General features: G+C 47.2%; 1 protein-coding gene and 1 pseudogene across 1 annotated transcript; both read left to right on the top strand.

The window, feature by feature from the left end:
- The first annotated feature begins 424 nt into the window (after positions 1-424).
- Positions 425-11,062, top strand: LOC142854004 (trem-like transcript 2 protein; annotated as a pseudogene).
- A 7,840-nt stretch (positions 11,063-18,902) lies between these two features.
- Positions 18,903-26,338, top strand: LOC142853768 (natural cytotoxicity triggering receptor 2-like). The gene is made up of 4 exons (XM_075978939.1): positions 18,903-19,212; positions 19,444-19,770; positions 23,214-23,313; positions 25,141-26,338. Exons 1-4 carry the CDS (start codon positions 19,155-19,157, stop codon positions 25,271-25,273), a joined length of 618 nt encoding a protein of 205 aa, XP_075835054.1. The 5' UTR covers positions 18,903-19,154; the 3' UTR covers positions 25,274-26,338.
- Positions 26,339-26,813: the final 475 nt, after the last annotated feature.

Raw genomic sequence — 26,813 nt, 5'->3', positions numbered from 1 at the left:
TGCCACCACACCTAGAGTAAAATAATTCCTTGTGCTGTAAGAAGTGTAGGAAATTCATTTCAATGCCTACTGGCTAAGTTTAATGAATCACAACTGTACCTACTGAATAATCTGTTCTGTCACCTGGTAACCTGTCCCTTTAAGAGACAATCTTTGCCCACTCCCCCCTTCTACCAGGGCAAGCAGATCTTCTGCTTCCCCCACCCTGCTTGTTCCCTCTCCCCTGCCCTCTTCTGAAGAGGTGACTGCTTCTGCTCTCTTCTTCGCCCCACCTCTGTTTCTCTCCCCCTTTCTCTCTCTCTCCTTTCCTCTTTTCCTTCCCTTCCATAACCCACTCAATAAACTCTATACTCAAATTCTCTCTGCATGGCATATCTGTCTCCCACCTGCCTAGGGGCTCTTTTGAGGGCATTGAGGCTCCACCATGGCCTCAGGTCACCTGCTACAGCCCCTCGTGGGACCAGCCTTCCCTGGCCTGGGACCTGCTGACTCTCATGGGCCACTGCTGGCACTCGGGGAACCGAGTCACCACTTTCAAAACTGTAACATTGGTGCCGGCCTTGGCCAAGCTTTCTCCATGTTTCCTCATACTAGGAGGCTGAGGACACGAGCTGGGCTTAGATCGCTGGACAATTTTCCATTTCTACAAATTTTAAGGTTCCCTTATTTAAGTCAGCTTTCCTCACATTCACCTCTGGTTGCTTCCCATTCCTAGAAACATGTCCAGACCACCGGGGTGATCCTCCCTCCCTTTGAGCCATTAGGATTCCCTAGCACTGTACGGTGCATCTGGCATTCGTTTTGGAAACCAGGGTCCCTTGGATTTTTTTGTGGAATTATTGTTTGTTTGTTTGTTTTTCTTTTCGGACTGCTTGTAAATTGTCCCCACCTTGAGAGACTGCCTGGAATGGCCTCAATTATCAACTCCGCCCGCAAAGGGAAGATATTCCCCTGCCGGGCCTTGAGGTCTCCACTGTTTCAGCTATGGAAACAAACCCTCTAAAACTATCAGCCACCGGCCTGTAAACACTCTGCCGTTGTCCCAGTGGCTCTGCTTTTCCTTTCGCTGGGCAACCCTCTCCCCACCTGCCACGGCTTTTGGCTCAGCAGCTTGGCAACAGGGCAGCTTACCATGCTGAGTAATTTTCCTCTGTACTTCATGTGTAAAAAATATGTAAATGATGTGACCACACGGATGTATTTAAATGAATGTTCTACACAGGCTCTATGTCCCTCTTGTTATACTTAAAGCTCCCACGGCCCAAAAAAACATGGCTTCTCCATTCAACACATGACCATTGCCACCTTAACTGAGGACCAGGTCAGGTGACCAAATCCCACCACCTTTACTGAGTTATTCCCTGACTAGTCCCACAGTATGCTTATGGTTTTGTCTCTAAATTCCTCTTACTAACTTTATAACATATATATTTTACACACTGGCACTGTTTTAGTAGGGTCAGCCAGAGGTATCCACTTCACCCAATTCCTGGTGTGTGTGTGTGTGTGTGTGTGTGTGTGTGTGTTCATACATGTGACTTAAATGCATGTATGTTTACCGTTAAATGTTATAATTGTCTGTCCAGATAATTATATCTCATTCCAGACTAAGAAAGCAATAAGTCTCATGTTTTCAATTGGTATGTATTCTTATATCTAATACAAAAGTATGGCATAGTTAATACAACCCTGCTTTAAAATATATTAAGTTGTTCTCTACTATTATCAGTTCTACCATTAAGTTTCTATTGTAAGCAGTTTTTTCCTTTGTCTTTTACAAGTATAAATCTTACCTATCAAGCAGAGAGTCAGTACAGTAAGCTTGGACCCAGCTCTCCAGGCAAATTCTATACTGTAGTTATAACTCATCTATACCCAGTAAAGAATCTTCAACTGCTTAGAGATCTGAGGAATATGACATTTAAATGTTTAATTATTAAAGACTTTTCATGACAGAGACAGGTTGGGTCCTAGCAGTAGCGCTCTACTTCCTCCCAAGAAGACAGAAGACAAATGGACATAGAACAATGCCCATCTGCAATTCACTTCATCAACTCTCAAGCACTGATCACTGGGAAAAACTGCCTTTCATCTAAACTGAGGATCTCCAGACAATGGACAGAACCACCGGAATCGACACCCTAGCTGCTCAGGTAAAGTTAGGCTTCTCTTCCTACAAATTTCTTAGCCCACAGAATCTTCTATAGCCTGGCAGACACTACGCTAACAGCAAAAGTCAAATATGACCCTCAGGGACCATGGAGGACCCCGAGGAGTAAGTCTAGGTAGCCAACTAAGTAAATTCTCTGTCATTTTTTAATCAATAACTCAAGTAAAATTTTATTCTTCTCAAAGATCTCTGATGCAGTTTGACAGCTGACAGGTTTTGTCAGTTTAGAAGGACAGCCTCATCAAACAAATTTCAGTAAAATACAATTAAAGTTATTAAGGTGTGTTCCTGCAAGTTATAAAGATGGGAGGACAAAATTCTCTCTCATGCTACCTTTTGTAGTCTTGAGGATACTTTTCATTATAGAAAAATATTTGTCACAGTCATTCTGGTATAAATATGTTTGTTTAAAACTTAAGTTTTCACAAACCCCAAAAAAATTGTTATGAGTTCTAAAAAGCCAAATTAAAGGATCTACCTTAAACAGGTCAGACACATCCTTCTCAATTCCCTGGTCCTAAAGTTTTTTTCTTCCTAAACTTAACTTTGTCCTCTGTTCAACCAATACCTTTCCAGTCTAAGAGGCACTTGACAGGAGTAAAGAGACCAGCTATCCCAGGATATGACTAACACCCAGCTTTCTTAGGTCCCCCCTCCAAGACAATGCCCACAAATAAGCAGGAAGTGGTCTTGAGAATCGGTTGTCCCAATTCCTTTAACCTGTAGTGACTAACCTCCTGCCTTTTTGCCTTTTTGTTATAAGAAAGACATGGAAATGTTATGGTCTGTCCTGTCACCTGGGTATCCTGTCCCTTTAAGAGACAAATCCACCACCACCACCACCACCCCCCCACACACACACCTCTATCAGGGCAAGCAGATCTTCTGTTTCCTCCAGCCTGCTGGCTCTCTCTCCCTGTCCCTCTTCTGAAGAGGTGGCTGCTTCCTTTCTCTCCTCCCCCACTCCTCTCTCTCTCTCCCTCCCTCCTTCTCTCTCTCTCTCTCTCTCTCTCTCTCTCTCTCTCTCTCTCTCTTCCTTCCCCTTCCTTTCCATAACCCACAAAATAAACCCTATACTCAAATCTCTCTGCATGGCGTATCTGTCTTCCACTTGCCAAGGGGCTCTGCCGAGGCCACTGTGGCTCCCACTACAACCCCTCATGGGACCAGCCTTCCGCTGCCTGTGCAGACTGCCCCATTTGCTCACAACTGGCACTCAGTGAACGGCAGCATTTTTACTTTTACCATTACACTGGTGCCTTGAGGCTCAGGAGGCTCTCCCACCCTGATCCCTCTCCTGGGTTTGGATCCAGAACTGGGTATTTTTGCACAACAACCACCCGTTCCATCTGCCTGAATGCCTTATCTAACAGTGCGATTTCTACACACACCACCAGCTTCAATTAGTGAGGTTCCCCGTTCTGGTCAGATTAAACATTTCTCTGAACCTGAGGAATTGACCATTAAGCTCCCAGAAATCATCTGGTGTTCCTAGAAACATGGGGACAGTTGAGCCCTTCGCTGACATTCATCTGTGGATTGTTTCCCTTAGCTAAAATTATGTTGGGAGAGCCCAGAGCTGGTCCTCCCACAACTGGAAACCCAGGGTCCTTCAGATTCTTCTTTCTCTTTTTTTCTTTTAATTTTCTTTTCTAACTAGAGCAATAAGACAGCAAAGGAGATTAAGGAGACAGAAATTGAAAAAGAAAAAGTCAGGCTTTTACTATTAGCACATAATATGATAGTGTACGTAAGTGATGACAAAAATTCTATCAGGGAACTTCTACAGCTGACAAACAACTTCAGTAATAGGACAGGATACAAGATTAACTAAAAAGAATCAGTAGCTCTCCTATATAACAAATGATACATAAACTGAGAAAGAAATCAGAAAAACATCAACCTTTACAATAGCTGTAGATAACATAAACTATAACCAAACAAGTGAAAGAATTTTTGACAAGAACTTTAAGTCCTTGAAGGAAGATACCAGAAAATGGAAAGATTGCCCATGCTTTGAATGGGTAGGATCAACATAGTAAAAGTGTCAATTTATCAAAAGCAATCTACAAATTCAATACAAGCACCATCAATAGCTCAACACAATTCTTTGTTGAACTCAAAAAGAACTCAAAAAAACAACACTCAATTTCATGTGGAAAAACAAAAAAAAACCCAGGATGGCCAAAACAATCCTGCACAACAAAGGGACATCCGGAGGCACCACCATCCCTGATTTCAAGCTTTAGTATAGAGATATATAATAAAAACAACTTGAAATTGGCATAAAAACAAACACACTGATCAAGGGAATAGAATTGAGGACACTGATATTAATACACACATTTATGAACACCTGATTTATGACAAAGAACTCAAAATTCTATAATGGAAAAAAAGAAAGCGTCTTCAACAAATGCCCCTGGCATAACTGAACCTTGGCGTGTAGAGAATGCACATAGATCCATATCTATTGCCATGCAAAAACTCAAGCCCAAATACATCAAAGACCTCAACACAAATCAGTTACATTGAACCTGATAGAAAAGAAAGTGGGAAACAGCCTTGAACATATTGGCACAGGAAACTACTCCCTAAATATAACACAAGGAGCACAGACCCTGAGAGCAAAAATTAATAAATGGGACCTCTTGAAACTAAGAAGCTTCTGTAAAGCAAAGGACATGGTCAATAAGACAAAACAGTAGTCTACAGAATGGGGAAAAATCTTCGCCAACCCCATATCTGACAGAAGACTGATCTCAAAAATATATAAAGACCTCAAAAAAAACTAGACATCAAACTACCAAATATCCAATTTAAAAAAAAACAAATAGGGTACAGATTTAAACAGAATTCTCAACAGAAGAATTTCAAATGACCAAACACATTTAATAAATTGCTTAACATCCTTAGCCATCAGGGAAATGAAAATCAAAATGACACCTAGATACCATCTTACACCAATCAGAATGGATAAGATCAAAAACACTGAGGACAGACAGCTTATGCTGGAGAGGATGTGGCGTAAGGGGAACACTCTTCCATCACTGGTAGAAGTGCAAACTTGTACAGCCACTCTGGAAATCAGTATAGTGGTTTATCAGAAAATTTGGAATCAACTTACCTCAAGACCCAGCAATACTACCATTGGGTATATTCCCAAAATAATGCTCAATCATACCACAAGAAGACTTGCTCAACTGTGTCCATAGTAGCTTTTATTCAGTCTGGAATGCACTTCACCTGCTGGTGCTTCCTACTTCTAGAGGAATTCCCACTGACATCACCCTAATCTAGAGGCTCGCTCACAGATGTGGCCAGAGGTTTATCTCCTTAATGGATCAAAGTCCTGTCAGTTTGACATTGTTAATCATCACTTCAACTGACTAAGGTTCAGACTCATGATAACTAATGAGACTTTTGACCAGGAGTGACAGAGTAAGGGATGAAGTAACAAAGAAATGCCCACCCTGACCAGTGCCACCGCTGCTCGTGTGTGGCTGCCATGCAGGGAACATCCACCTGCTGAAGGCTGTAATGATCACTCCCATAACTGACTGGACATCCCTGAAGACCAGAAAATATGCAGAGAAAAAGGACGATATCTGGTAGAGAGTTCCTGCTAGCTTGCTTCCTCATTGGACTGGGGTCTCCTCCATCAGACTGAGAGCGAGCTGCTAGGGGGCCCTGTGCTTCTCCCATCAACTCCCTGAGGGAAGGGCTGTGCTCCCCCATCACCCTGAGCTTCACAAAGCCAGGGCTGCTGCACCCTCCTCCCCTTTCTCACACAGCTGCCAGTTTCAAGATGTCTTCTCTTCCTCTCCAGACTGTGCTAAGGAAGTCCTGTCTCCCCAGGTCTCTCCAACAAGAATGTGTACAAGAAAGTGTGGCGGCGTGAAGGGTAGTCTCTGACTGTGCTGAGAGCAAGGCTTAGTGAAGGTCAGGAAGAAGAAGTGCGAGCTAGCTTCATCTGGAGCTGGGTGAAGTGGCCCAGCTACTTGATGCAGGATGATGCCAAAGCCAAGGTCCACATCACCATGAAGGCCCTCAGAGTCCAGGATTCTGGTGGATATTGGTGCATGTGGAACATGGCTGGGAATGTCTACCCGTTGGTGGGTTTCTGGCTGAAAGTGTATCCAGGTGAGCAGACCCAGCCAGCGCTGGGATGGGTGGGATAGTATAAGAATGAGTGGTTCTTCACTATGGACATCTTCCTGTTACCATTTTAATGACAAAGAAAATGAGCTTTATCAAACTCTGTGTGGCTCTGGCCTTGCCCTGGAGAAGAAATGAATCTTGGGACCACGCTGTGTTTTCAGTTGTCCAAACATCATATACTTACTGTCGGGGTGTTCCCGGCACTGTTCCAGTCCTTGAGAATATAAAGTCATATACTCATTGTCGGGGTGTGCCTGGCACTGTTCCAGGCCTTGAGAACATAACGATGAACAAAAGCAGCCTCAGTCCTCCCCTGTGGGGAGCCCTGACAGTGAAGGCATGTTCTGTTTTCAGGTAGAGAGAGAAAGCAGGCAGTTGAAGAGTTAATGACGGGACAGAACTAGGGTGTGCACTTGGAAGTGTCTCTGTGAAGAGAGTCAAGGGCATTTAAAGGTCACAGCTTAGGGCTGTGGTAGAGACTGTAGGATAAGGGGTCTCTCCAGCATATTTCAGTACAGCTGCTCATCACAACAAAGGGGATAGGAAAGTCTCTCTCCTTGTACAGAAAGATGAGAGAAGAGTCTGAACAAGATGGGGTCCCCACACTTATAGGACAGGAAATGGTGGGGACCCAGGAAGTGTCTGGGGAAAGCCACCCGTTGTTATGAGTTCGCCCTCCACCTGCCATGCCCTGCACCCCCGACCTGAATGCATCCCCATCCTCCCTGGTCTTAATCAGGAATAACTTTCCCTCCCAGATGTGGTGCTGAATCTCACCCAATGTTCTAGCTCCATGCCAACCAAGAAGCAGGAGAAACTGACTCTGGGGTCTTCACTTGTCTGAATGCCATCAGGAAACGGGCTTATTTTTCTGTAGTCACTTCTTTTATCAGCGTGTGTGTGTGTTTGTGTGTGTGTGTGTGTGTGTGTGTGTGTGCATGCGTATGTGTGTTGTGTGTGCGTGTGCGCACGTGTGTGCTCTGCCTGTGGGGCCAGAGAACAACTTCAGCTGTCATTCCCAGGTGCCATTGCTCTTTTACTTTGTTTGAGCCAGGGGTTGTGATGAGCCTAGAACATGCCAAGTCGGTTAGGCTGTCTCTGGCCAGTGACCCCAGGAATTCCCCTGTCTGCGCCCCGAGCATGGGACTGTAAGCCTGTGCACCATGCTTGGGTTCCTGGGGCTGAACTCAGGTCCTCATGTTCACACGGCCAGCACCACTGATTGAGCTGCCCCTCAAGGTCTTCATTTTCTGCTTCACAAGGGTAATTGATCTTGGGAAGGTTTCTAATTTGCCCATGTTGTCAATTGAGAGAAAAAACAATCTCCTGCCCATGGCCACGTGACACTTGATGCCAAACCTGACGATCTGGAATCCCTGGGCCCATGAAGTAGAGGAGAGAACTGACTGCTACAGGACCTTTGATCTTCATATTCATATCAGGAATGTGCGTCACCTTCAATAAATAAATGAAAATGTAAAAATGTACTTAAACCTCAGCCCAATTACAGCTCTAAGAGCAGGGTGTGCACCACCCCAGAAACCAGGCCTTGTAGCCCAGGACAACTGAGTGGGGACCCAGCCGCTCTCCTGCCAGGCTCCTTCATCTTTTCCCTCCCCACACTGTTAATCAGGCTCCATTGTTCAGAACAATGGCTCAGGCCTCCCTGCCTCTCAACCACTGGACTCAGGAATGTCTTCTTTATGCCTTGTAGGGGGGTTGTAAGTCTTTCTCTGTCTTGCTCCTGCTGAGACAGACCTGTGAGTCCCCACAGGACTGAGAACTCCTGACTGCAGTTCCCACATGCTGTCCAGACCCCATGCTGCTATTGGTGAAATGAGTTAGGATGATGTCAGAGGGGCAGGACCTGCTCCTGGGTGTCGATGTGTACCCCAAGGAGGGTGACTGACCACAACTGTTTGCAGTTTTCTTTTGAATTTGAAACCCTTGACTCCTCTCTGTCCCCAGTTCTAGCCCCATCTCACAATTATGAAGCAGCTGCCTTTATACAACACCATATTATAGAAATATCTCTTAAACTCCAAAGGGGCAGTGAGATGGGTCACTGGGCAACAGCACTTACAATCAAGCCTGGTGACCTGGTTCAAACCCCAGGACCCAGAAGATGGAATGACAGAACTGACTTCTGCAAGTCGTCCCCAAACCTCCACATGTGTTCTGTTCCACATGTCCACATGCAAATATACACACTTACATGCCAAGTAAATGTCATTTTAAAGGAAAGTTCTTTGGTGCTCTTGATTGACCCGGGAGCTAGGAAGTCAGATGACACTGTGCTGGGGACCAGCCCTGACAGGGGAGGCTGAAGAGAGTGTTCAGTGTCTCCCTTCCTCACGTGTCTACTTCCTCTTTCCTGTCTCCCTCTGAAAGAACACACAGCTGACACTCAGAAGCCAAGACCAAAGTCATGGAAGGCAGATTCTCCTCAGTATCTGTGCAGCTGAGGGGCTGTGAGGTCTGTCTGTGGAACTCAAGTCTCTGGCTTAATCTAATATTTCTGCTCCCTCAGCCCTTGCAACCGAAAGAAACATGACTCCTCACCTTGGCCTCAGGGACCACCGAGCCAAACCCTGTGACAAGCCACAGTTTCACCAATTCCAGTGGCACCATCACAGAGCACGGGAGGAGCACAAAGAACCAGACAGTGACATTGTCTCCTAGCAGCTTCTCTGCTGATCCAGTGACCACCTCCACCGAGTCAAGACACCTGAGCAGCAGTTTGTCCACCACGGGGATGTACCACCCGTCAACCCCCAAGAGGTCATGTGATATTCTCTCAGGCGTGGCCCCAGCTCTCAGAGTCCAACAGATCTTAAGAGGCCGCTCTTGCGTCCACTCTTACTCCCTATTGCTCCCCATGAATTCAGTGAGGTCAATGCTATTCAGCAGTGGATTATGGGAAATAGAAAGGGCCTTAAAGGAAGGCAATGGGATGAAGGTCAAGACTAAGGATGGAGAGGAGAGCGCAGGGCCAGGCGAGGGACTGGGAAAGGGAAGTGTGGTTGTTTTACTTGGGTTCCCCCAGACCTTGAGACAAGTAGCAGCATTTTACCCTGGCACTGGGAAGAGGGTGAGGTGTCCCAGAGAATGGAAGTCAGCTGGCAAACCGTGCTGAGGCGGCCTCTGCTGTGCACAGAGGAGCGTCCTCCCACTGGGCATCCAGTGTCAGGTGCCCACTCAAGGCCAAGGGAGCTAGGACGGCGCTGTGCCGCCTTCTGTTCCCCACTGGTGGGGGCAGCATTAGGGCGCCAGCACAATGGGCGGTGCAGGCCCTGGTGTCACGTGGAGAGGGAGCTTCTGCAACAGCTCGGGGTGGGGCAGGAGGGGTCCTCAGTCACGTGGAGAGGGAGCTTCTGCCACAGCTCGGGGTGGGGGCAGGAGGGGTCCTCAGTCACTGTGGAGAGGGAGCTTCTGCAGCAGCTCGGGATGGGGCAGGAGGGGTCCTCAGTCACTGTGGAGAGGGAGCTTCTGCAACAGCTCGGGGTGGGGGCAGGAGGGGTCCTCAGTCACTGTGGAGAGGGAGCTTCTGCAACAGCTCGGGGTGGGGCAGGAGGGGTCCTCAGTCACTGTGGAGAGGGAGCTTCTGCAACAGCTCGGGGTGGGGGCAGGAGGGGTCCTCAGTCACTGTGGAGAGGGAGCTTCTGCAACAGCTCGGGGTGGGGCAGGAGGGGTCCTCAGTCACTGTGGAGAGGGAGCTTCTGCAACAGCTCGGGGTGGGGCAGGAGGGGTCCTCAGTCACTGTGGAGAGGGAGCTTCTGCAACAGCTCGGGGTGGGGCAGGAGGGGTCCTCAGTCACTGTGGAGAGGGAGCTTCTGCAACAGCTCGGGGTGGGGCAGGAGGGGTCCTCAGTCACTGTGGAGGCAGCAATCTTGATGTCGTGAGCCCCGTAGGGCCATTGTGAACTACCCTTGTCTTCACTGATGGGGGTGGAGGACCTGCTGGAGGAGAGGTGACAGTGGAGATGCTGCCTTCTGCCTGCTGACTCGTCCATGACTCCACTGTCTCCTTTTCTCTTCCCACAGCTCATCCCCAAGAGGGAGCATCTACCTGGAGGGAGCGCTGTGAGGTTACCCGCCGGGTAACCTCTGTGCTTCTGTCTGCCAAAGGAAGCTGTGGCCAAGGTGGGGACCCGGTCCTGACTCTCCTGTCCTGCCTCCTCAGGTCCCAGGAGACTTACCTCACTGTGACGATGGTAGTGCTGACATTCCTTCTGACGCCTGTGGTGTTGGTTATGGTCTATGGCTTTTGGAAGAAGAGGCACATGGGAAGTAAGTACAGTCACCCCTGGAAACCAGGGCCAAGATCTGAGTCCCTACTCTGAGGACTGTGACTCTGAGACTTTGGCTGGGGAATAAACCTCTGCCTGTGTCCAGTCAAGATGACCAGTGACATCCGGGGAGGAGGAGGGTGGCCAGGCATGGGTGGTGCCACATGTCACTTCTGAAATGAAGGAACAATACAGAGGCCAGAGAGGGTCAAAGGTCACCCAGGACATTGGGTCACTGAGAGCAGGGCATGGCCTTTCTTCATCTCTCCCTGTTTGTTGTAGGCTACAGCTTGGGCAGCGACTCTGCTAAACCCTGGATACATCTTTCTGAAGGACCAGAGAAACTGTGGAAGCATGCTTGGTCTAAGATAACTCATAACTCAGTGATCTGGAGAGCTGATGCCAATGGACTCAGAGGCCAGAGAGGACCAAAGCCCAGATAATGGCCCTGGGGCAGGAACACAGTACAGCTGCCTTCCTTATACCCAGGGCCACCATGTCCTCAGTTTCTCTCTGTTCCCTACAAATGTCTCCATATGTTTGGAGACAAGAGCCAGACTCATAAGCCCTCGGCCAGCCAGTGTCTGTAGAGCCCTATTCTGGATGAGAAGGGACAGAGATGAAGACCTGGGATCACAGAAGAACTGGTACAAGGAGGTCCCCGAGCTGACCAGAGCCAGGAGTCTTCTGATGTGTCCTGACTGTGGTTGCTGGTCCCTTCTGTCCTGGAAGCCTGAGGTTTACACATGGCACTTGGTTTCTGCCTGCCAGCCTCTCTCAGGTCAGCGAGAGACCAGTTACAGCCTTTCCCAAGATGGCTGCAAAGGCTGGGCTACCTGCCTCCAGTTGCTTCTCCCATGTGATGAGCTCATGCAGGAGACTGAGGAAACAGACTATATCTTGGGGTATCTGGATCCCCATCTTTAGGTCCCCTCCTTAAGGGACTGTGCTGGCCTAGGAGCAAAGCAAAGTCACTCCTGAGCAAAGACCACATGAACTTACCCTGCTTAAAACAGCAGTGGAAGAAGGATTTACCTTTGGAGAATTGACACCAGATTCTAGGCTAGAAAGATGGGCAGACACAAGGACACAAAGTAGCCGATACACAGCACACATACAACACACACATACACACATAAAAGGAGACAAGGAGAGAGATCTGCCTCTGGCCATCAAAACTCTGCTGGGAGTAACCTTAGCTGGGCAACAGGACCATTTTTCCAGACAGGAGTGGAGACAACAGAGCGTGAGGATCGAATTTGCATCCTATACACAGCTCAGACTTGGCCTCTACTATTGAGATCATTGGTCCAGAGTTGAGCAGGGACGGCTGAGGGGTGTGGGCTATACATTGTGTGTGGGTTATGGGCTGTGTGCTGTGGGCTGAACCGTCACTCTAGAAGTAATGCACACTAGCCCATAGTGGCTTGAAAGGTCCCTGAGCTAACCACAACATCTACACCCTCATCCCTGAGTCAGGGACCTTCTAATGGGACAGCAAACATCACAGTCAGGAGGGTGACACAGCTGGGGCCTTGGTCACACTCCAGGATGGCTTTGCGGAGAGAGGAAGGCCCAAAGGTGTAAACGTGGGGACAGAAGGGAATAATTTCACATAGAGCATGACAGAGAGGGACTCAGGTTGAACAGCTGACAAATGAAGAACTAGAAGGAAGGACAGACAGACACATCCACACCTACACACACATCTATGGCAAGCAAGCAATCTGTGGTCACCACATTAGTGGGAAACTGGGGGGATGGACTCACACCACCCCCAGAGTCCCTCCTCCACTCCTGTCCCTGCACCTTCATTGGTCCTAACAATCCTGTTTGATGGACAGCAGATGGACAGATAGTCAGGCAATAATCCCTGTGTAACACTGGCCAAGCCACTAACACTATGGGGCCTTGGTTTTCCCTGTCTTTTGAAAGGTGTAGGCCCATATTTCTGTAATGACCTGATATTTACAGCTGCATATAAGGTGATGGGAAATATCTGGTAATGACCAATGGTGCCAAATACATCGGTAATGACCGAAAGGAATATGAATTTATGGTTAAAAAAATTATAAAATTATAAATAATTGGAGAGCTGGTACTGACCGGCTAAATATGAAATTATCAATAATTGGGAAATCTGGTTTTGACCGGCCAAACATGAAATTATGAAAATTGGGAGAGCTGGTTTTGACCGGCTAAACATAAAATTACGGTATTAGAAATTTAAAGATCGGTATTGACCGATGATGTGTCTAAAGATCGGTATTGACCGATGATGTGTCTAAAGATCGGTATTGACCGATGATGTGGAAAAATCATGATTGTGAGTTGCTGCAATTGACAGTTGGCTGAAAGAGAGGTTGTGACGATGAATGTTGAGAGTTGATACGCATGCTGAGAAAGTAAGCTCTGAATGATGTTCTGTACCAGCGGAAGAAACATTTTCAACTCAGGTGATTCTACTCTCCTTTAAGATAGGAGAATATAGTCTTTGGGAGCATAATTATTCGTAATGAATTGTGATACATCCTGACAAGATATGGCTGATGCACAGGGCCTAAAAAGTATATTTCTCTCCACTAATCTCTTCTCTTTACAGAGGTCGGCAGTCAATGACGGGTTTGAAGCTTCTTCTCCCCAGATGCCTAAGACAGGGGCTTGCATAAAAGATGCCTGTTCCAATGACGGGAAAATTTGGGTAAATGAAGAGGACTTTGCCCAAACCAGGCGCGACTTATCTGTCCTGTTGCAGAAGCACAGGGGTTATTAAAATTAATAAGAGAGACTGGATTGTAGGCCCATATTTTTGTATGGCACAAAAGCCATAGGCCCAGTCTGAGCTGATCACGTAGCTCTGCAGACAAGATGTCTCTGCCTAACAATAGCAAGGATGTAGATCTCCTGAGGAGAGGTGTTGACTGAAACTGGTCAGGATGTTTGGTGCTTCCCTTCCTTTGTAATTTGGAGGATGTCTTATAGAGATGCTAATTCAAGGCCTTCCTGACTGCTAGATGCTGACATGACCAGAGCCCATGCACCTGGTTACCTAGGAGACAGCCTAATGTGTTCCCGCTCTATTCATGTGAGGATATATAAGCTGTTTGGAGAATAAATGAGAGATCTTTTTAGAGAGAGATCTTGCCCGTGAAAGATGACCGTGTAAGTTGTGTCTGATTATTCCTCGCGACTCCGTTCCAGCCGAGTTAGGGAATCTGTGTTGGACCCACACGGACTCCGACAGAAAGGGGACAATAATTCCTACATGAAAGAATGTTTGGAGGATGTAATGAAATGATGTAAACACTGTGCAAACCTGAGAGCGTCTCCTGACTACTTTCCTGATGTTCATTCCTGTTCCATTGTTCATTAGAAACTGAGTTTTGCTTCAGTGTCTGCTCACCTGTTGTGATGGAAACACTCTGACCAGGGGCTGCAAAGATGGCCCAGTGGTTAACATCCTTATCGATCCTGCAAGGACCCAGGTTAAGTTTCCAGTACACACACGGGTCAGCTCATAGATGCCTGTAACTCCAGTTCCAGGGTACCTGATGTCCTGGCCTCCTCAGGCATATGGTGCTTATGAACTATTACAGATACCCACAAATACACCCAATCAAAAAAAAAAAACTCTTTAAAAAGCAACGAAATCCAGACACTCTGGCCAAAAGAGACCTAGGGAGAAAAGCGTTTATTTGCATTATGCTTACCTGACACTGTCTATCTTTGAAGGAAGTCCGGACAGGAACTCAGGCAGGACTGAAGCAGAGACCATGGAGGAATGCAGTCTGCTGCCTTGTCTGCTCACAGGCCTGTGCTTAGTTAGCTTTCTTACACAGTGCAGGACCGCTTGCCCAAGGAATGGTGTCTCCCGCAGTGGACTGACACTCCTATATCAGCTACAACCAAGACAATCCCCCAGAGACAGGTCCACAGGCCAGTCTGATCAGGGTGATCCCTCAACTGAGGCTCCCTTCTCAGGAGACTCCAGGCTGTGTCAAGTTGACATTTGAAGCTACCTGTCAACTTTCTTGCTCTCACCTTGTCTCCTCCCCTCTAGGCTCACACATGGACGGTGCAGCTCTGTGCTGGTGGCTGCATCAGTTCCTTTTCAGTTGCTGTGATAGACACCATTGTTGGCGACTGCCTGGTCCTAGGCTTCCCTGGGGCCCTGAAGTATGGGGAAGGATTGGTTCCTTGTCTAAGACCAGGAATATGCAAAACAATGCCAGTAATAGCCTGGGACCAGGGGCTTGGAGAAACTGTGCTTTCAGACCCTGGGAGCCCAACTCTTCCCCACAAGGGGCCGTGGTTATCAATCTCAAGGTCCATGTGCTCTGTCTGTGATGCACCTGCGATTTCTGTGTTCCTTTCCTACAACAATGCCTGATTAGCCTCCTGCTGACTCCATCCCAGTGCATGGTGGCTCTCAGCTGACCACTCCCATTTCCCCTCTGCAAACCGTGTACAATAATTCACAGGACATAAGTCATCAGCTTATGTAAGATCTCCTGGTCCCAGCTTTCCTATCTTCTTTATTTCTCTCATTCCTGGCCCACTGTCTCAGGATCCTCTACTGCAGTCTTCTGGTCCAGGTCACACCAGGACCAGGGCAGCAGATAAAAGGAAAGGTTTATTTGGACTTATGGTTCTAGAGGGTTGAGTCCACTGACAAAGAAGCATGGCAGCCTGCAGCAGGAGACATCAGGAAGCTCCAAGCTCACATTTTGGTTCATAAGCAGGAAGCAGAGAGTGAACTCACAGTCAGATAAGACCTTAGGCCCTCAAAACCCACTCCCTGTGATAAACTTCCTCCAGGAAGGCCACACTTCCTTCAAATTAGCACTACCAACTGGATACAAAGTGTTCAGATGCCTGAGGCTATGGGGGACAACTCATTCAAACAACTATAGTAGCCTCTTTAGTGAGACTTTCTTTTGAATAGTTAAGGTACATAGTAAGACAGTGGTGCTAAAATCAAGGCCTGAGTTCAAATCCCTAGTGCAGCCCTTCATCTCTGTGTGTCCACAGTGAGTCACTGTCCCTCTCTGATGCTGTGTCCTCTTCTGGAGAGGAGGATGGTGAAGGCTGAAGCCCCCGTATTCCACCTCCTATGGCAAAGGCACGTGCTTGTTGGTTCATGAGCACAAGTCAACATTTAGAGAGGCAGGGTAGCAGGGAAGAAAGTCAGACTCAGACAGCTCTGGCCTCACTAGACAGTGACGGAGAAAAGCAAAGGTGTTGTGTAGTTGCACACACATTAGACACACGCAGGGCCAGATGCTATGGAGCAGGAGGCGGGACAGGCTTGTGTCCTTCTGGAAGCAGGACTTGTGGATCTTGCAAGCTCAGGATGCTGTAGTTAGTGGGTTTTTTACTCTTCACTCTTTTTACTCTCTCCGGAGGGTGGGGGGGTACCACCCGACTCCCAGATGATCGCATGGAGTCTTATTCTTTCTTATTCTTTCCCAGCCTTAGTTTGGCTTAATTTTTGCCAGCTTTTCTTAACTTAAAATATCCCATCTACCATTTGCCTCGGGGCTTTTACCTTCCTCTATGTCTGTATATCTGTTCTTTACTTCTTACTCCATGGCTGGCTACGTAGCTGAGTGGCTGGCCCCTGATCTCCTCCTCTTCTTTTCTCATACTTCGATCTTCTCTTTCCAGATTTTTCTTCCTATTTATTCTCTCTGCCTAACAACCCCAACTATACTTTCTCCTGCCTGATTATTCTGCTCTTTAACAGACCAACCAGATGATTTTGACAGGCAAAGTAACACAGCTTCAGAGAGTTAATGCGACATAAAAGAATGCAACACATCTTTGCATCATTAAACAAATGTTCCACAGCATTAACAAATGTAACGCAGATTAAACTAATATTCTACAACGCGAAGCTTGGTCGGGATGCATGCAGAGTTTGCTATGTGAAGCCTGGAGGACAGGCTGGAGTTATAAGGTGTGTGATGCCTGCAGGAGGTGGGGGATGGTGACACCTGCAGGGGCTTTAGGGGTGTGGGGACGAAGACAGCACAGGCTCAAGCACCTTCAGAAGGCTGCCCCAGAAAGAGCTACATAGACAGAAGGGGCCAGGGACAGGAAAGAGATAGTGGGTGCGTGGAGTCATCAGTGAGAGAGTTTAAACAGGAGAGTGAGGGAGTGACTCCCCACTCATGGGATCAGGCCGGGGTTCTGTACGCCAGCAGCACCTGAGAGCTGGTACTCTAAGGTCTGCTCACGGTAGGAGCACTGGGAACTGAGGAGTGGCTGTAGACACCCGTCTCCTCAGCTCCCGTGGCCTGCATGGCTTCTGAGGCTCTTCTCTCAGAACCCCAGGCCAGTCTCTTCCTCTGTTCTCTCCTTCCTGGTGTTCAGGGGACTCAGAACCAAAATAGGTGAGGGGGCTGGGAGTGGTATACAGCAGAGGTGCCGACAGGCCAGGGATGCACCTGCCTTGGAGAGGTCACCACTTCCTGAGCCAAGGGCCATAGAGACTGGAATCCCCTGCACAAAGCTCACTCTTTGACCAGAAGGAGCAGGTGAAGTAACCCTGGGCTACAGTTGTGCATGCTCCAGAACATTCACAGCATGGCTGCAGATGCATGCCTGCTCTGCTAAGGGTGATGCATGCTGCCAGGTCTGCCCTCAGCGTCCTTGGATATCTTGCTCCATGCTGGGAGGGGTGAGGAGGCAGATGTCACCTCAGGGAGCAGTTCAGCTGCTGAAAGTCACCTTCCCATGGCCCACGTTCCTCCTAGACACCCCACCTCGCCACTGACTGACACTGCTCTCTAAAGTCTTAGCACCCTGTGCCAGCTTGGTCAAAGGCTTCCCCTGCCTCTCAGACCTCCTCACACGGGGCCTGGGCTCCTCACTGCATTAGTGCTGCACAATCTGTCCCTTTCCTCCCCAGAGTCTTTCCCAAGTCCTGTGCAATCTGGGTCAGCCCTGGTCCCCTGGCATCCCGGCTGCTACACAACATTGTCATTTAAAGGGGCTTTCCTGTTCCTATAGCATTTTACTTTTTTGGTTTGTTGTTTATTTTGAGACAGGGTCTCATGTAGTCCTGATGTGGGAGTGATTTTTTATCAATAAAGAAACGGCCTAGACCCATTTGATAGGCCAACCCTTAGGTAGGCGGAGTAAACAGAATGGAATGCTGGGAGAAAGAAGCTGAGTCAAGGAGTCGCCATGGTTCTCCCACTCCAGACAGACGCAGGTTAAGATCATTCCTGGTAAGCCAGCTTGTGGGCTACACAGATTAATAAAAATGGGTTAGATCAATATGTAAAAGCTAGCCAATAAGGAACTAAAACTAATGGGTCAGGCAGTGTTTAAAAGAATACAGTTTCCGTGTAATTATTTCGGGTAAAGCTAGCCGTTCAGGCGGCCGGGTGCGGGGACTCAGCCCGCCGCTCCTACTACTACATAGTCCAGACTGAACTTGCTGTGTAGCCAAGGATGAACTTGACCTCACATCCTCCAGCCTCCACCTCCCAAGGTCTCCGGTTAGAGTCACCCACCAGCATCCCTGGTTCTGTTTACTCATCTGCTGACTATGAACAGCCTGTAGCTAGTGACTTCTTGTAGCTCACGTAATAACAGTTTATTTATATACTTTAAAGTTTTCACGTATGTAGAAGTCGGAGGAGAACTTTTGGATGTTGATTCTCTCCTACGATGTGGGTCATGGAGCTCAAAGACAGGTGATCACTCTTGGTAGCAAGGGTCCCTGCCTGCTGAGCCATCTTGCTGTTCTGTGACAATTATTTTTGAAATATGTTTGATGAGTACAGTCTTTCAAGTTAAACTTAGTAGTGACTGTGGCATGTTAGGAAGCTGGGTATATGGGGGTGACACAGGGATGGGGCTCCCTTTTCCCTTCCCTTTTTTCTGAGCTCTCTCCCTTCATACCCAGATTTGCATTTCCACACTAATCAGGACCCCCTTGCTCTTCCATTGATGAGAATGCATGTCCACCCCCTTCTCCTCATCCCCTCTAGTCCACATGGAACTTCCTGGTTCCCAGGTGAGATAATCAGGAAAGTTCTGACCCCTGAGAGCAAGGAGGGCTTAGAGTTCTAGCCAGGTCTCCAAAGGGCCTCTGGTTCTGTCACCTGCCTTCAGCGGGAACCAGATTTGGGTGGGAAACACAAACTTGAGGCTAAAGAGGAAGTGGGGGAATTGTGGGCGTGTTGAGGAGAAATGAGCAAGACTCTTCCTTCTCTGTGGTTTCTTTCTGGGCTTTATCTGCTTTCCACACCCATCTTCTGAGGCAAGAGACTACACCATCTCTGTGAGCCTTTATCTAGTTCAGTTCAGAAGCCTTGAACCAGAGCCTGTGCTGGAGGAGCCACAGGGCCACACAGGCCTTGCTCAGCTTCCCTCTTGTCCTCGGAGGTCCCGGCTTCCTCAGCAGTTCACCCTGCACTGGCTGTGGGGGCTGCCTGGACCCTGCCCTGCCCTGGTCTCCTCTCCTCAGAGCATCCCTACCTCCTTCCCTGCTTGCTCTCCTACAGCTCGAGCAGAGGACCTATGGCCTGGGAGGACACATACCTGCTATCCCCCATCCTGCTGGTGCTCCTGACCTCAGGTGAGGGCATTAGACAAGAATAGAGGGAAGGAATAGGGACAGGAGAGAGGAGTTGGAGGTCTGCAAAATGGGGCTCTATGGTTGGGAAAGCAGAACACAGAATATTGTGTGGCCTAAGCCACACCCTGAGCATAGACATTAAGGGGACAGTTCTGAGGAGGGAGCCCATCTCTTAGCCCTGTTGTGGACCCTGGGAGGACTCTCTGACCTGAATAGTGTATGTTTTCTCAGGCTCCCGGGCAGAAGATGCAGAATTACTTCCAACAGTGGAAGGCCAGACAATTTTTGTGAAATGCCAGTACAATAGCAGCCAGCACTCCAAGGAGAAGATTTGGTGTCAGAAAACACCAACAGAAAGTTGTAAAATGTTAGTGTCCAGTCTCAGCACAGATACACAGTGGCCTAAATTCTTCATCCGGGAATATCCTAAGTCTCACTTCTTCACTGTCACCATGACTACACTCATGGTGAGAGACTCGGGTCTCTATTTCTGTGGGATCTATGACAATCACAGAGCAATTGCTGTTCTCAGAAGATTTTACCTGGTGGTGTCAAAAGGTGAGCATCCCCCTTCCTGAGTCACCAGGCTCCAGAATTGGAGAGGACTCTAGAAACTGTGTCCTCTAGTAGCTGGGAAATGGGGCTTGAGTTCCTTGCTGTGAGGGACTGTATCTGAACCGTGTGCTACAACAGACTCTGGATTAGGAAAGCAGCTAAACTTAATGAGACAGACTATTAGGAACATGGAAGAGAGTGGTGCTGGGATGATTTGTATTCTATGGGCCTGGCTCAAGAGACTTCAGAGGAGATGAATATTAGTATGTGGCCTAGAGATCATTTTTGTGATATTTGTTGATAGTTGGTTGCATTTTGCCCTTGTCTAAAAGAAAATCTGTCTGAGGCTAAAATGAAGAGCTATGGATGAACAGTTTTGGCAGGGGGGATTTTCAGACAGCCTAGGACTAACAGTGTTGTTTGGTTGCCAGTGTCCACACTAATGCAGATCTATACTGAAAGTAGCAAGCTGAGCAAGGAAAACTACAAAATGTAGAGTTTGAGGAAATGGAGACACCAGGATGTGTAAACAGATTAAAGAAAAGACTGCTGCTAAGTAGAATAAAGACCCCACCCAGCTAAGATTGCAGCTTGTGAAAAGGTAAAGAAAAGTGGAGAAGGACTGGTTCAGATGGCGCACACCTTTAATCTCAGCACTCAGGAGGCAGAGAGGGAGATCTCTGAGTTCAAGGCCAGGCCAGAATGCAGAGTAAGCTCCGAGACAGCTAAGTTTAGGCCATGAAGAAAAACATAAAGCTGGTGTGTGTGTGTGTGTGTGTGTGTGTGTGTGTGTGTGTACGTGTGTGTGTGTGTGTGTGTGTGTGTGTGTGTGTGTGTGTGTGTGTGTGTGTGTGTGTGATATAGGAGGAACAAACCCCAGCAAACATAAGAACTTGGCGGCTTTGGCCACATGGTTCTGGCTTAGAGTCAAAGGCACAAGAAAGGGGTTATGGAATCTCCCTCTGTGAATAAGGAAAGCAAAGGAGGCCTGACTTGTGGCAGGGGTGTCCTTGTACGGAAGCCCACAGAGGCCATTACATAAAGCTATGCAAGTAAAGCCCGGCTTTGTTGGAGAACCCAAGATATTCGAGATACCAGAAACAGGGGAGAGGTAAACAAGGAGAGCTGCTAACAGGGAGTGGAACCAACCCGAGAAAGAAGCGTGTTACAGTCAACAAAGCTGAAACTAGCTGGAGATCTGAAGAAAGCTTTCATATCAGAGATGTAGTATTTGAAATTTGCACAGAGAGTTTTTGGTGTATCTTTCCCCCAGTATTTTTCACTATGCTCCTATCCTTCCTATTGGAATGGTAATGTAATGTGTATTCTATGTCACTGTGTGTTGGAAGTATATGATATGCTCTTTATTTTTATCTTACAGGGGTCACAGTTAAGAGATTGTTATGAGTATCCATAGAGATTTTGAACTTCGGACTTTTAAACGGATATAAGATCAGTTGAAACCGATAGATTATGAGACTTTTGAAATTGGACTGACTGCATTCCTGCACTATGATATGGCTACAAGCCTCTGGGGGCCAGGGAGTGGAATGTGGTGATTTGAAAGAAAACTGCCCCCATAGGAGCATAGGAAGTGATACTCTTAGGAAGCATAGACTTGTTAGAGTAGATGTGGCCTTTTTGGAGGAAGTGTGTCACTGTGGGTGGGCATTGAGGTTTCAGATGCTTAAGCAAAACTTGTGTGGCTGTCCCCCCTCTCCTTTAATCTGGCCCCATCCCTCCCCGTCTCCCTCTTTCGTCTTGTTGCCTGAGGAGCCAGATATAGAACTCTCAGGTACCTCTCTAGGACCATATATACCTGCATTTCCCCATGATTCCCCCATAGCAATAATGGACAGAACCTCTGGACTGTAAAATAGCCCCGCTTAAATGTTTTCCTTTTTAAGAGTGGTCACGGGGTCTCCTCAGAGCAATGGAAATTAAAAACAGATGATGTCAGAGTGTGGACATGTTCATGTATGTGAGTCCATGGAGTTCATGTCCTGCAGCACATGTGGGCTGGGCAGGTGGCTCAGCTGGGAAAGTGCTCGTCATGCGTGCGGCAATCCTGTCCTGAGTTCTGTTCTCAGTGCTCACTTCAAAAAGCTTATCCTAGAGCCAGCATTAGTAATGGAGGTGAGGGCAGGTGGATCCCTGGGCTCACTGGCCAGCCAGTCTAGACGGGGCAGTGAATTTCAAGGAAAAAGTGAGAAACTCTGCCTCAAAAAAGTCAGGTATCCTGAAGAATGGCACCTGAGGTTGACCCCTAGTCCCACACGTATGTACACCCTTGCACACACGAGTATCCATATTCACATAACAACACTTAGTACAACATGGGGATCCTTTATAAAGTTTGGCTTCCACGAACCATGTGTCTTGTGACTCTGAGTGAAAACAGAAAATAGGACACAAATCATGTAAGTTTTAGGCAAACCAGTTCTAAGAGAGCTCAGCTGACATTTCATGTTGCAGGGCACAAGCTGTGAGAGGGGAGAGGGAGCTGGGTCAGGTGAGGATGCACTGGAGCTCAGGGTTTCTAGAAGCCTGGCTTTCTCCCAGAATCTTCATCTGAGGTCCCATGCACGACAATGGTAAGCGGGGTGCTGGCCATGAATCACCTTGGGTATCAGGGTTCAGTAAAGGGCAATCAGTAGACATGGAACATATTTGGGCTCCATTCTCAAGTCTCTACTTAGAAGTCGTGTCCTTAGGAATCTCCTGTAATTTACTCTCCTCCTCTCAAGATGCCCTTGGTGCCAAAATGGGCTTCTAAACTGTGTATGTCAGACCTTGCTGTGGACATGAACCACCTGAACTCCTTATTTCATGCAGACCCTGGCTCAGCAGACCTGAAGTGAAACTTACATATGAGGAACAAGGTTTTTGGCAAACTTCAGTAGGGCCCAATGCACTTACAAGTCCCCCTATGAATTTCTGAATTCACCGAGGAGCAGCTGGTGCCTTGCTGGGCTCTACATCCCCAGTAGTAATAGTGGATGATCAAGGATGGCAGAGAAAAGAGAAGCAGGCCTCCCTTCCTAGAACCAGCGAGTCTGTGCCAAGTCCAGGCTGAGGCTCAGATGCAATAGAGCAGTAAAGGACACCTTAGAGAGATGTGACATACAGAGGCAGAGAGAGCATGTAAGGGGGAGAAGGGGAGATGGAGAGCTGTGCAGCAGCAGAGAGAACGTTTCCACAGCTCAGACAGCCCGAGGAGTCTTTCCTTCACGCCTCTCCAGCCCTCCTCCTCTTCTCCTTCCACTCATCTGTCTGTCTCTGATTCAGGCTGGCTTCTTTGGATTTTACTAGAGAAATCCTTGCTTCTTGAATAGCCATGTTCTTCCCAGCTCCACTCCTCTCTACCTATTCAACTCCCCATTTATTATCCATCATCTATCATCTGTCCATCCACTTATCCATACATTCTCGGTGTCTTCCTGCAGGTCATTCAAATACGACTGCCTCTGCCATGATTCAGACTGGGACAAGAACCAAAGCTCCCCTGTTTAATACCACAAAGGAACTGAACACTCTCTTTGCCAGGTGTGTGTGTGTGTGTGTGTGTGTGTGTGTGTGTGTGTGTGTGTGTGTGTAACCATAACCGAAGTCAGCTGCTGTTGTTCCCTCTTCAGATCCTTAAGTCACATTCTTCAATATGACAGGTGTTACCTTTATGTTTTCAGTCTACTGAGCTCCTTGTATGAATACTTTGGTCCCCAGCCCATATGTTGAGAGGATATGAGGATGAAGATGGGGTTAGGTGGAGCAGGGGCGGACTCAACTTCCCTCAGTCTGAGAAGAATTTCCCTGAGAGGTTAGAAGTGATGACTGACTGAGAAGAGGCTCCTTTCCTCCCCAGCTCATCCCGTCCTCCCCAACTCACCTTCTATTTCTTTCACACCTGGGTATCAAGAAAAGGGAAATGGTGTCTTTAATGGCTAATAGTCCCACCAACCCAGGAGTGGGATAGTGTAGTGAAATACTCTTAGTGAGCCTGGGTTCTCGTGGCAGGCACATTGTGTGACTTCATGCATCTTAGGAAACTCTGTAGTGTAGGGATACTGGCAGTCAGAGCTGGAAAGTGATAAAGCCACACGTTTTCTATGGTTTCATTTGATAAGATCTCACTGTGTAGCCTTGGCTGACATGGAACTCTGTGTTGATCAGGATGACTGTAAACTCAACAGAGATCCATCCACCTGCCTCTGCTTCCCAAGAGTGGGAATAAAGGCATACACCCTCATGTCTGACTAGCCCCAAAACTCTTGCAATTTTGGAGATGATTCCAATTTTTTTTTAATATTTATTTATTTATTTATACAATGTTTTGTCTGTATGCGTGCAGGCCAGAAGAGGGCGCCAGACCTCATTACAGATGGTTGTGAGCCACCATGTGGTTGCTGGGAATTGAACTCAGGACCTTTGGAAGAGCAGGCAATGCTCTTAACCACTGAGCCATCTCTCCAGCCCCGATGATTCCAATTTTTGCATTTACTTTCATTTTGTTTTTCTTTGCTTTGCTTCTTTAATTTGTTTTCTATTGTACTTGGGTTCAACACTGGTGTGAGAACCCAACTCTACATTAATGGGGTGTCAATATCTGCCATGATTCTCCACAGTTCAGCTGTTGTTTTTTGCAAGCTGAGGAGGGAAATTGAGGCCTTTCACGTGCTGTGTAGATGTTTTAACTCCAACCTACATCTCCAGCCGGTGATCTCAGGATCCTAAAGTAAGATTTTCAAGTTTCTAACAGGCATTTGTGAGTGTCAGCTTCCATCTTTATATTCCTTTTGTACCTGTGTCCTACCATGTAGAGGACCTATCTATCTTTTTCCTATCCTATCTTTTTCAGGTCAGGCAAAGGTCTCTCTCTCTCTCTCTCTCTCTCTCTCTCTCTCTCTCTCTCTCTCCTGGGTGGGCCCCTTTCCTGTGTCTACTGCTGTCTATCTGGAACTAGGAGAAGCATTTTACTGAAATCATGACAACTCCACAATGGGGTTGTCAGTAAGGTTGGATTCTTCTTGTGTATTGGAGAGGAAAATGAAGACTAAGGTAGGAGCAGGTGAAAATGGGGACAACAGGGAGCAGCTTCCCTAGATATGGACCTGACGTCATTCCACACTGAAGGTCAAGATGCCCGGGTGAACTCCTCCTTATGCATCTCCTGGACCTTAACCCTAGACTCTCCTGCAAACACATTTCTAATTGGGTATTTTAGGAAGAGATCAACTAAACTGCATCTAAACTTTCCCACAGGCTGAAGGAAAGCTGCAGGGAGGACCTAAGTTGGAAAGATTGGATGGGGAGGAGTTTCCCAGACTCTGCAATGTAGGTGGTCATTGATCAACCTTCAATTTCTTCTCTCTGCAGGATCTCCATATCCAGCATTGTTCTCACAGTCTGTGGACTCTTCAGTAAGACCCTCATCTTCACTGTCTTGTTTGCTGTCACATGGAGGTCATTTAAAGGACAGAAAATGACACCACACAATAGTGACTTATGAATTTCAGCCATGTCTATCTCACAGGAGGAGCTGGGGGTGGGTGGGGCTAAGGAGAGACTGTGATATGAATTGAGCCTGTAATCATGGGTGATATTTAAGGCCCAGAATATCCCCTGCAGGCCCTGCCCTTTATCCACAATCCATCCATCATCTTTTGTATGTGCTCTGCATCCTCAGAAGACAGGAACCAATGCCCAACACCTCTAGCCATTCTGCCTGAATAGATGTGTTGGACTCAAATAAGACAACCTTGTGCTCCTCCCTGCCACCTTTCTTGGTAGACGTGAGATTTAGGGGCAACTGTTGCTATTCCTGCCCCTTGTCCTTGCCTTAGGCAGTGCAAATATAGCCACCTGGGCAGGCCCTTGCTTATGAAGCAGCCTGCTCTCCCAGCCTCTAGGGCCTTCCTCTATGGGAATCAACACTCAGATTTGTCTTCCTCTGTGGTCCTCTGAACACTCCCAACCATGGACCAAGAAGACAAGATCCCTTCTTGAGGTTTATGCAGCAGGGAAAAAGAAATCAAGTTTAGCTGGATGCTGCTGTCTGGGAAACTCTTGGAGGCAGAGTTGACATCCATGGATGGGATTAGTATATACATCAACATACCATGTGCATTTTATCATTGAATTTTCTGTGCCACCCATGACAGCCAGTTTGTTTGTGACCAGAGGGAGGCCACAGGACTAGCAAGGCACCACCTTCTGATGGGAATGAAGTCTAGAGAGTTTCCTTGCTGAAGGGCTCCTCAATTGAGATTCCCTACTCCCAGATATGCCTGGGTTTATGTCAAGTTGATGAAAACCAACATACACATGGAACAAGTCTTTGATTTGTGTGCTCTTATCTTTTTTTGCAGATTTATTTAATTTATTATGTGTAAGGTGTATGTATATACTTATGTGTATGTTTGGTACCCCCAAAGATGGTGCCAGAGTGTGATGTGAGTTATTTGTACAGTGTATGAACATGTATTGCTTTCCTATGATTCATGTAATAAAAAGCTCAATAGCAAATAGCTAGGCAGGAGGTATAAACAAAACTTCCAGGCAAATAGAAAAAGGAAGTGTGGTTGTTTGGAATTTTGTTTTGGGGTTTTTTTTATACTTTTTTCTCTTTGGGGATCTGCTATCTAGTTCCCAAATAATCACACAGAAGCTATTCCTACTTATGAATGCCAGACCTCAGCTTGGCATGTTTTCCGGTTTTCTTAAATCATGTCATATATATTTTACCTAGGAGCTTTAATCATTTTCTATGTCTGTATGTCTTTTCTTTATCTCTTGTTCTTTGTCTTGCTGTGGTGCTGGGTGAGTGACCCCTTGCTTTGTCCTATCCTCTTTTTCTCATTCCTTCCTTTTCTTTTTCTCCTTTTATTTATTCTCTCTGCCTGATTTTCTCATCACTACCTTTCCTGACTAGCTATTAAGATCTTTTTAGACCAAACTATTGTTTTAGGCAGCTTCACAGAGTTAAACAAATGCAACATAAAAGAATGCAACGCACCTTTGCATCATTTAAACAAATATTTCACGGTATT

The sequence above is a fragment of the Microtus pennsylvanicus genome, chromosome 7, assembly GCF_037038515.1.
Source record: "Microtus pennsylvanicus isolate mMicPen1 chromosome 7, mMicPen1.hap1, whole genome shotgun sequence".
Lineage (NCBI taxonomy): Eukaryota > Metazoa > Chordata > Mammalia > Rodentia > Cricetidae > Microtus > Microtus pennsylvanicus.
The sequence above is the reverse complement of the archived record's forward strand: the minus strand, read 5'-3'. Positions and strand labels throughout refer to the sequence as shown.